This window comes from Dipodomys ordii, unplaced genomic scaffold (genome assembly GCF_000151885.1).
Source record: "Dipodomys ordii isolate 6190 unplaced genomic scaffold, Dord_2.0 Scaffold19, whole genome shotgun sequence".
NCBI classification, from domain to species: domain Eukaryota; kingdom Metazoa; phylum Chordata; class Mammalia; order Rodentia; family Heteromyidae; genus Dipodomys; species Dipodomys ordii.
Window position 1 is genome coordinate 4135913 of NW_012267235.1, and position 11690 is coordinate 4147602.

General features: G+C 42.5%; 1 protein-coding gene across 1 annotated transcript in view; it reads right to left on the minus strand.

Moving 5' to 3' along the window:
- The window catches only part of Gdpd1 (glycerophosphodiester phosphodiesterase domain containing 1), a 31822-nt gene that overhangs the window by 19672 nt on the left and 460 nt on the right, over positions 1–11690 (minus strand). Inside the window, exons 2-3 of the mRNA XM_013013088.1 lie at positions 7035–7077; positions 294–433 (exon numbers count right to left, since the gene is read on the minus strand). Of these exons, the coding sequence (XP_012868542.1) occupies positions 294–433; positions 7035–7077 (183 nt within the window). The remainder of the gene's footprint in view (positions 1–293; positions 434–7034; positions 7078–11690) is intronic.

Consider the following 11690-nt stretch of genomic DNA (forward strand, 5'->3'; position numbering starts at 1 on the left):
ACCACACACACACACACAGATGATAATAGCCAGGCACTGGTGGCTCACACCTATAATCCTTGCTACTCAGGAGGCTAAGATCTGAGGATTATGGTTGGAAGCCAGCTCAAGAAGGATCACAGACTCTAATCTCCAATTAACTACCAAAAAGCTGGAAGTAGAGCTGTGGCTGAAGTGGTAGAGCACTAGCGTTGAGCACAAAAGCTCAGGGATAATGCTAAGGCCAAGTACAAACTCCGTGAGCAGCAAACCAAAACAAAACAAAATGATACTAGCTTATCATGTATTTTTACTTACACAATACTTGAGATCAGAGATGTTTACATTGACCCCAGTCGATCTCTTTAGATTCTCATCATGTGACACTACAACTTGTTCATCTTTTGTGATATGGCAGTCCAGTTCTAGCATATCAGTTCCAATTGTAACTGCACTAAGAAACAGAGAATGACATTCTGAAACATAAGTATATTATTACATCTGATACATGTAATAATTCAGTAATAAATCCAAAATATTCCATAATACTGAAATAGCTCCTCAAAACACCATTTGTCATGACTTCTTTCTTTTTTTTTTGGCCGGTAGTGAGGCCTGAACTCTGGGCCTGGGCACTGTCCCTGAGCTCTTCAACTCAAGGCTAGCGCTCTACCAATTGAGGCACAGCACTACTTCCGGCTTTTTCTGCTTATGTGGTGCTAAGTATTCGAACCCAGGGCCTTATGCATACTAGGCAAACACTCTACCACTGAGCCACCTTCCCAGCCCTGTCATGACTTCTTGATGGAAAAAAAATGTCCTAAGTAATCTTATGATAAGTGAATCATATTGCCTCCTTTTTTTTTTTTTCCTCTTGCTGGTCCTGGGCTTGAACTGCAGGCCTGGGCACTGTCCCTGAGCTTCTTTTGCTCAAGGCTAGCACTGTACCACCTGAGTCATAGTGCTACCTCCAGCTTTTTCTCTGTGTGTGGTACTGAGGAATCAGACCCACGGCTTCATGCATGCTAGGCCAGCACTATCCCATTAAGCCACATTCCCAGCTCAATACTGACTCTTTTTTTTTTTTTTTTTGGGTCCAGTTGTGGGGCCTGAACTCTGGGCCTGGGCACTGTCCCTCAGCTCTTCAGCTCAAGGCTAGCCTCTACCACTTGAGCCACAGAGCCACTTCCGGCTTTTTTCTTTTTGCTTATGTGGTGCTGAGGAATCGAACCCAGGGCCTCAGGCATGCAAGGCAAGCGCTCTACCACTGAGCCACCTTCCCAGCTCCTCAATACTGACTCTTTTCCAACAACCAGCTATCTTTAATTCTAGCAATCCAATATAAACAGTAAGAATACTAATACAGAAATTATTCGGATGCCAGTTACTGATATGCTGTGTTATATACCTCTTAGCATGATAAAACAAAACTTTTTCTTTTTGGTCGGTCATGGGGCTTGAAGTTGGCCTGGGCACTGTCCCTCAGCAATTCAGCTCAAGGCTAGCGCTCTACTACTTGAGCCACTGTGCCATTTCCAGTTTTCTGAGTGGTTTATTGGAGATAAGAGTCCCACAGAAGTCCTTGCCTGGACTGGCTTTGAACCGGATCCTCAGATCTCAGCCTCCTGAGTAGTTAGGATTACAGGCGTGAGTCACTGGCACCCAGCTACAAAACTTTTCAAAATAGAAAATAAATGACACCATTAGACCAGATACTCTGTAAAGTTCCTTTTACTTACAAGATCTGATAAAGACTGGGCACCAATGGCTCACCCTGTAATCCTAGCTACTCACTAGGTTGAAGCTGAGATCTGAGGCTCACAGCTTGAAGCCAGCCTGGAAAAGAAAGTCTTATCACTAATTAACTACCAAAAAGCCAGAAGTGGAACTGTGGCTCAAGTGATAGAGTGCCAGCTTTCAGCAAAAAAGCTAAGGAACAGTACTTAGGCCTTGAGTTCAAGCCCAAGTACTGACCACAAAAAAACAAAATCATGACTACTAACAGGGTGTACTTGAGAGCACAGTGAGTGGAGCCTCTGCCATTTCCTCGGGTGAGTGATTTAGCTTATGACTCTACCTTATCCACAAGCTGTGATAGTACTAGCTCTGCACATCTCTCACTCATACTGTATACTCCAAGAAGTGGCATACTTCATTGTTATATCTCCTTCTTTCTCAAATGTCCTTCAAATAAATATACAACAAAATTATAAAAAAATAAATAAACTGAACAGGACAGACAACTCACAAGTAAAGATTTCCAGGGCTGGGAAGGTGGCTCAGTGGTAGAGCGCTTGCCTTGCATGCCTGAGGCCCTGGGTTCGATTCCTCAGTACCACATAAGCAGAAAAAAAAGCCAGAAGTGGTGCTGTGTGCTAGCCTTGAGCTGAAGAGCTGAGGGACAGCGCCCAGGCCGAGTTCACGCCCACGACCGGACCCCCCCCCCTAAAAAAAAACAGATTTCCAAGTGGCTATAAAATGTATAAATAGAAGTTCAGCATCAGAGCTCACGAGGGAAATATAAACCATAACACTGAGTGTCAGCAACTAGACCTCACAAATTGCTAGAGCAAGTATAAACTGGTAAAATATCTTTTTGCTGGCACCAGTGGCTCACTCCTATAATCCTAGCTACTCAGGAGGCTGAGATATGAGGATCGCAGTTCAAAGCCAGCCCAGGCAGAAAAGTCCAGGCAACTCTTTTTTTTTGGGGGGGGGATCCGATTGTGGGGCCTGAACTCTGGGCCTGGATACTGTCCCTCAGCTCTTCAGCTCAAGTCTAGAGCTCTACCACTTGAGCCACAGCGCCACTTCTGGCTTTTTTCTTTTTTGCTTATGTGGTGCTGAGGAATCCAACCCACGGCCTCATGCATGCAAGGCAAGCGCTCTACCACTGAGCCACCTTCCCAGCTGCTCCAGGAGACTCTTATCTCCAATTAACCACCAAAACACCAGAAGTAGGCTATGGCTCAAGTATTAGAGAGAGCTGAAGAGCTCAGGGAAGCACCCAGGCACAGAGTTCAAGACCTGCCTTCTCTGTCCTCTCTCTGTCATACACATACACACACACACACATACACACACACACACAAAACATATATGCATCTTTTCAAATTACTTAATTAATTTACTTAATAGTGCCAAGTTCAGAAAGCACTATACATTCCCAGTCTTTGGTATAATCATTTTAAAAGGAATAACACATGCTTACCCTGTAACTCAGCAATCCCACCTTTCCTTAAGTGTATGTCAGGAGAAATGAGTATGTTTCATAAAACATGTATGAAACTATTTCATGTAATATCATACATAAACTTTACAGATATAAATTGAAAGAGAGGCCAGAAATGTGTATAAATACTGTGTAATTACATTTATACTACCAGACACGGGCTTTTAAATTTTTTCACAAATAATACTATGTGCTTTTTTTTGACTGGAAGACCAGATATGGTTTTTTGTTGTTGTTGTTTGGTGGGTTGTGGGGCTTGAACTCTAGGCCTGGGTGCGGTCCCTGAGCTCTTCAGCTCAAGCTAGCGCTCTTCCACTTGAACCACAGCACTACTTCTGGTTTTCTGGTAGTTTACTGGAGATAAGAGTCTCATGGAATTACCAGCATCCGGTGGCTCATGTCTATAATCCCAGCTACCCAGGAGGCTCTGGGAGATAAGAGTCCAGCAGACTCTTATCTCCAACAAACCACTAGAAAACCAAAGTGGCACTGTGGCTCAAGTGGTAGAGCATTAGCCTTGAGCTGAAGAACATGGGGACAGTGCCCAGGCACTGTCCAGGTTGGCTTTGAACAGGGATCCTCAGAACCCAGCCTCCTGAGTAGTTAGGATTACAGGAGTGAGCCACTGCACCTGGCACTTCCAGTTTTCTGGTGGTTAACTGGAGATGAGACTCAGACTTTCCTGCCTGGGCTGGCTCTGAACCACAATCTTCAGATCTCAGCCTCATGAGTAGCTGGGATTATAGACATGAGCCACCAAAGCCCAGTTGTTGATTATATTGTTTCTATTTCACAGATGAGAAACTTAGTATCAAAGTAATTACTCTAGTTTGTGGGAATATAAGTTTAAACTTGTTCAACTACTCTGGAAAGCAGTATGGAGGATCCTCAAAAAAACTAAAAAATAGGGCTGGGATGTAGCTTACTGCAAAGCACTTGCCTAACAAGTGCAATATCCTGGGTTCAATCCCCAGTAACCACTCCCCCCCAAAACAATGCAGTTAAAAAAATAAGTAAACATAGAACTACCCTATGATCCAGCAATCCCACTCCTGGGCATATACCCATAGAACACAAACAAGGTTACAGTAAAGCCACCAGCACAATCATGTTTGTTGCAGTACTACTCTTTTTTTGTTTGTTTGCAATACTATTTCAAGTGCTGCAATGGAATCAGCCCAGATGGCCCTCAATGGATGAATGATCAAGAAGATGTGGTAAATATACACAACAGATTTTACTCATCTGTTAGGAACAATGATATTGTACCATTATAAGGAAAAAGATCTGATTAAGTGAAGTAAGACAGACCAAGAGAAACAAAGGTTGCATGCTTTCCCTCATTTGTGGTGGATAGAATATATCTATAATTCTTTTGTTTTTCTGGTTGGTGTGGGGCTGAATTCTGGGCCTGGGCCAGCTCTTCAGCTCAAGGCTAGGGCCCTACCACTTGAGCTACAATGACACTTCCAGTTTTTTTGCTTATGTAGTGCTGAGGAATCGAACCCAGGGCCTCATGCATGCGAGGCAAGCACTCTACCACTGAGCCAACTCCCCAGCCCTGTACCTATACTTCTATAAGCAACAAGTTGGGTGGTATGCAAATGCTTACAAATGAATTAACTGAAATACAATAGACTCTACAGAGAGCTTAAATAGTATTTTTTTTTTTTTTGGTAGGTTGTGGGGCTTGAACTCTGGGCCTAAGTGCTGTCCCTCAGCTCTTCAGCTCAAGGCTAGCACTCTATCACGTGAGCCACAGCGACACTTCGGGTTTTCTGAGTGGTTTATTGGAGTTAAGAGTCTCACAAAGTTTCCTGCCTGGACTGGTTTTGAACCGTGATCCTCAGATCTCAGCCTCCTGAGTAGCGAGGATTACAGGCATGAGCCACCAGTGACAGGCCAAATAGTATAGTCTTTGAGAAAGACTAAATCAAAGTCCAAGAAAATCAACTTGAGGAAATGGGTATGTCAAAGAGAAGAGTTGGGCCAAGTGGAGAGGGGTAGAGGAATGAAGGGAGGACATGGGGAAGAATGTAATCAAGAATCCATTGTATATATCACAAAATTAAGAAAAGGGAGAGGAAAAAAAAAACTCTTGTCATATTCATAACATGAAGGAAGAAAACAAAATTCCTTGATTTATGGAGTTGCCATTACCTACATAACGCTGGCTTCAAAGTGCTCAGGAATCTCAGTCCAATCTGAGTAACATAATAAGATCCTCTCTCTCTTTAATTTGTTATACTGGGGATTGAGCCCAGGCCCTGATAGGCAAAATGTTCTATCAAGTGAGCCAAGCTCCCAATCCTTTTGTATTTTGTTTGTTTTCAAGGTATAGGTAATCTAGTTAACTTTGCCCACACTGGATGGCTTCAAACTCATGATCCTCTTGCCTTCACTTCCTGAACTGGGATTATAGGTATAAACCACCATCCTGGGTAAGACTTCCATCTCTAAAAAATAAAAGGCTCAAAGTTATGAGAAAATATTTTGTTTACTAAGTATGAACAGGCAATGTTTTCCACTGGGTTTTTTCATATTCTCTGTTTTGTTTTTCAGACTAATGATAATCATTGACTCTAAGACAAAGAGCAATGATATGAATCAACTTTCACTCCTGTTTCTCCTGTGGCTTTTCAGCACAGTGCTTTAAAAGACATTTATACAAAACATTAATCAATTATAAATAGAAAAAATAGCTTAGCTTATTAAAAATCAGAATGACACTCATGAAGATTGCAAGAAGAAAATAGGAGTGCAAGTTCAGATCTGTACAAAAATTACCGAGTACAAAGACACACAATCCTATTCATAAATAGCAGCCAGTGTAGCAGATGTTTCATTTTCTCTTTCTCTCCAAGACTAATTAGCATTATGCACAGTATGTCCCTTGTTACTGATGTCTTCTTTCAGCTTTGGAAATCAAAACTCTGATCTAGTTTCTCCATAACAGGAGCTCTATGTACACTCTATGTAACACTTCAAACTAACTAAATTAAAAAAGCAATTTTTAGTGTGTGTTTGTGTTTGTGTATGTGTGTGTGTGTGTGTATACTGGTCCTGGAACTTGGGGCCTGGGAACTGTCCCTAAGCTTCTTAGCTCAAAGCTAGCACTCTACCACTTGTGCCACAGCTCTGTTTATGGTTTTTGATGATCAAATGGAGATAAGTGTTTCATGGACTTTCCTGCCCAGACTGGCTTCAATCCACAATCCTCAGATCTCAGCCTCCTGAGATCTCACACCTCCAAGTGTGAGCCATTGGCTCCTGCAGGAAATTCTACTACTGTAACACAGAAAACTAAGTTAGAAAACTTTCTAACCTCTTCTTTTTTTTGGGGGGGGGGTCCGGTCATGGAGCCTGAACTCTGGGCCTGGGCACTGTCCCTCAGCTCTTCAGCTCAAAGCTAGTGCTCTACCACTTGAGCCACAGTGGTGGTGCTGAGGAATGGAACCCAGGGCCTTGAGCATGCAAGGCAAGCGCTCTACCACTGAGCCACATTCCCAGCCCTCTAACCTCTTCTTTCTTAAAGATTTGTCAAATGTTCTGGTTTTAATACACCAAACAGATTCATGCAATCTCAAGTCATATTAAATAGCTCTATTAGGTGAGTATTCACCTGTCTGGGCTGGCTTTGAACTGTGATCCTAAGATTTCAGCCTCCTGAGCAGCAAGGATTACAGGCAGAAGGAACCAGCTCCCAGATAAAATATTAATTTTATAGACATAACTATTATTAGTATGTGAATACTATCTCTACTCTATGAACCATCATTTGAATGAATAATTTTAAGAGAAAGTTAATTTCTTATAGACTTACTGCTCAAAGGCTGCCATTGTATTCTCCAAATTCTCCCCAGCACCTATGAAAACATAAAATTTGAAAAATTTATTTAGCCATTTTGAAATTGGTCTTAATAAGATAATGAATCCTGATACTTATTATGTAGATATATACTCACAAATATATACATACATATTCATACCTCGGGATACACAATATACACATAGACAAATACTCATATGTATGTATGTATACCTAGAGAAAAAAACTATCTCAAGAAGAGCAAGGTAATACTTGCCTGTTATCCCAGCACTTAGTAGCTAAAGCAAGAAGATCATGAGTTCAATGGCAGCCTGGGCTATAATGAGATTGTATTCCACCCTACTCCCCAAATTGGCTAAAGTCACACAGCTAGAAAGGGGAGACAGAATTCAAGCACAAGAAATATGATTTCAGAGTCCATCCTTTTTACTACTATTGTGCTTTAACTTTTATGCTAAAATTTAGACAGCCTTTTTATTTCAACTTTATTTCAACATATGATTCATAGTGGTCTCTATTTCCATTTTCTATTTACTTACTTGCAAATTACTCAGACATATGGTAAAAACCTGAAGAGTAACTAAGGGACTAATTAAGAAGTATAACATTCCTCTCCAAGGAATTATTTAATGGTAGGTCCCTCATGAAATGGTTTATTAAGTCCTTTTCTTTCTATTAATGATTGCATAATTCATAAAAACAGGCTTGATCATTAATGTTTTCGTTTCAATAAGCAACTTACACAATTTCTGGCTCTGCAAATAATAATTTCACATACATTTTAATTAGTATGAAATATGGAAGACAACTAGTACCAAACAGAATTGCATGCATTTTCCTTTTTTATTTTTAAAGCTAATCCTGGGGCTTGAACTCAGGACTTAGGTACTGTCCCTGAGCCTCTCTGTGCTCAAGGTTAACACTCTACACTTGAGCCACAGCGCCACTTTTGGCTTTTTCTGAGTATGTGGTACTGAGGAATCAAACCCAGGGCTTCATACATACACAGATATATGTGTGTGTGTGTGTGTGTATGTATATATATATATATATATATATATATATATGATCTTGTTAACTATTTTTCTGGGCTACTCTTAAAACGCAGTCCTCTCAGACAGTGGCTCACATATGTAATACTAGCTACTCAGGAGGCTGAGATCTGAGGATCATGGTTCAAAGCCAGCCTGGGAAGGAAAATCCATGAAATTTTTTTTTTTTTTTGGTCAGTCGTGGGGCCTGAACTCTGGGCCTGGGAGCTATTCCTCAGCTCTTCCTCTTCAGCTCAAGGCTAGTGCTCTACCACTTGAACCACAGCACCCACTTCCAGCTTTTTCTGCTTATATGGTGTTGAGGAATCGAACCCAGGGCCTCATGCATGCAAAGCGAGCACTCTACCACTGAGCCACCTTCCCAGCCCCATGAAATTCTTCTCTAATAAACTACTCAGAAAAAGCCAAAAGTGGAAGTGGAGCTGTAGCTCAAGTGGTAGAGCGCTCGCCTTGAACTGAAGAGCTGAGGGACAGCGCCCAGGCCCAGAGTTCAAGCCCCATGGCCAACAAAAATAAAGAAAAAGCCAAAAGTAGTGCTGTGGCTCAAGTGATAAGAGTGCTAGCTTTGAGCACAAAGAGGCTCAGAGGCTGTACCCTGCAATTTCCTGCTGCAATTATGTGTGTGTGTGTGTGTGTGAGTATGGGGAGACGTGAGTTTTTATATACAGATATAAAGATTAAACTTATCAATTTAGTTACTTTGCAATAAATCAACTTTCTGTGAAAAATGGCCGTGAAGCAGGGCACTAGTGGCACTCAAAAAAGCCAGAAGTGGAGCTATGGTTCAAATGGAAGAGTGCTAGCCTTGAGGACAAAACCTCACAGACAACACTCAGGCCTGAGCAAACCCCAGGAGGGCCACACACACACACACACACACAATGTCAGTGAATCACAGGGAGATCATTTGAAACCCAAGAATCATAGAAAGCTAGACAGCTAAAGCTGGGTGCCAGTGGCTCACATCTGTAGTCCTAGCTACTCAGGAGGCTGAGATCTGAGGATCATGGTTCAAAGCCAGCCCAGGCTAGTTGTGAGACCTGAACTCTGGGCCTGGGCACTGTCCCTCAGCTCTTCAGCTCAAGGCTAGTGCTCTACCACTTGAGCCCCAGCCCCAGCTCTGGCTTTTTTTCTGGGTATGTGGTGCTGAGGAATTGAACCCAGGGCCTCATGCATGCGAGGCAAGCACTCTACCACTGAGCTACCTTCCCAGCCCTGTGAGACTCTTATCTCCAATAAACCAGAAAACAGGATGTGAAACTGTGGCTCAAGTGGTAGAGCTCTAGCCTTGAGCTGAAGGGCTGAGGGACAGTGTCCAGGCCCAGAGTTCAGCTGTATGACCCACAAAAAAAAAAAAAGAGGGATCTTTTTGTGTGTGTGCGTGTGGGCTTAAACTCACAACATCAAAAAAAGCACAGGGAAGGTACCCATCCCCTGAGTCGAACCCCCAGTACTGGCATGTATGTGTATGTGTGTGTGTGTGTGTGAGAGAGAGAGAGAGAGAGAGAGAGTGTGCACACATACACACACACAAAAGTGCACTTTAGTTTACTAAAGTTTGCTTTATTAAGTTAAATAGTATTATTAAATGAAAGCTAACTCACTCTGTTGCAACCAAGCCATCAGAAGGAATGAACAAGCCTGGTGGGAAAAAGTCCTCACTAAAAAGTGAAGAAGAGTTCCCTGATAGAGGAATGAAGGAACAAAGCTGAAATGAAAACAAAACTCAAGGTACAACTGCAGAATGCTACTTCTTCTGGGACTTTGGAAACTCAACTTGATGCTTAAGATTGTTTTCTTCCACAGACAATTAAATTTTGGGGCCAATGTGCAAGAGCAACCCTTACATGCCAATGGAATCTACAGCAAGATAATCAGATTGTTACAGCCTCCTACCTTGAGGACAAGGATAAAAGTTACAAGGGAGAGAGTGGATTCGATCAGTTACCATTTTTTATTGTTTGGCCAATCAGCCCCAATGAACAGAATACTTTCTTTTTAAAAATAATTTTTAGGGGCTGGGAAGATGGCTCAGTGGTAGAGCGCTTGCCTTGCATGCAGGAGGCCCTGGGTTTGATTCCTCAGCACCACATAAGCAAAAAGAAAAAAACCGGAAGTGGTGCTGTGGCTCAAGTGGTAGAGTGCTAGCCTTGAGCTGAAGAGCTGAGGGACAGTGTCCAGGCCCAGAGTTCAGGCCCCACGACCGGACCCAAAAAATAATAATAATAAAAATATTTTTTATTATCTTTAAGTGACAACATTGTCACCCATTGCTCCTAACCCATCCCTTCTCTCACTTTTTTTTATTGAGATTAGGTGATTACATAAATTTCACATATTTCACAGTACTGTGGAATAGTGATACTTAAAGTCACACATTTTAACCTTCACAAGGCAAATTGTCATTCTCATGGTCTATAAAGTTTGTGAACAAATAGAATACTTTCTTAAAAGCCCATTATTTAATTCAATTGGCTCAAAGACTCAGAAAGGTGCGGTTACATTCTTTCCCTTGCTATCTTTATCCTTATCCTGACTCCATGGGTATCTTTAATAAATGTATCACTCACAAATGATTCTAAATGTAGGAAAATGTGTCATTAGAGGTTACATTTCAAAATATTAGCAGAGACAATATAGATAATTGGTAATTAGCTATTATTATTTTGTTGTTAGTGATGGTGGTCATGGGCTTGAACTCTTGGCCTGGGTGCTGTCTAATACTGCTACCAAGAATCCTTTCAGCAGCCATTTCCAAAAGAAACCGATCTTTGTTTTCTTTAAATAATACTGTTCTATTATACTCTCTCTTTCTCTCACACACACACATACACATACACGGGTTGGGGGGGAGAGAGAGAAGGAGTGTTTGGGGGCGGGTATGTGGCTTAGAGGTAGAGTGGGTTGCCTAGCATGCATGAGGTCTTGATTCATTCCTCAGTACCACATCAACAGAAAATGCTAGAAATGGCACTGTGGCTCAAGTGGTAGAGTGCTAGTCTTGAGCTAAAAGAAGCTCAGGGACAGTGCCTAGGCAGAGGCCCTGACTTTCAAGCCCCAGAACTGGGAGATACAGATTATAGATACAGTCTTTTGGAAATCCACTGTGATTGCTGGAATACATAATAGTACTAAAAAAAACCAACTAAGCCAAACAAACAAACAAAAGCAACAACAACGGGGGGGGGGGAGAGGAGAAACAGGTGCAAGGTTTGGAGCCCCTAGAACAGGGCCTTCCAGTTCCATCCCAGTTCCACCCAAGCGCTAATTGTGGCTTTGGGTAAGCCTATGCCCAGCTTGGAGGATTCCATTTCCTCTCTCTTCTTAATTATTGGGGGTGAAGGACTGTCACCCTGCAGGCATCATCATGCTCTAGGTACCCTCAGATCAGTTCACCGGGCCTGCTAGGGGGCACCGGCTGGTTTCCGAGCCGTCGGTTCCCACCCTCCCCACTACCCCCACCCCACCTCCGACCCGGGGTATCCGGGGCTGGACCCTGGCTGCCAGAAAAGGGTCCTTAGCCATCATCCTTCCAGACGCCAGAACCCCCGCACACACCCCCACCTACCGTTTCATGTCCGTCCTGACTTCCTCCCTC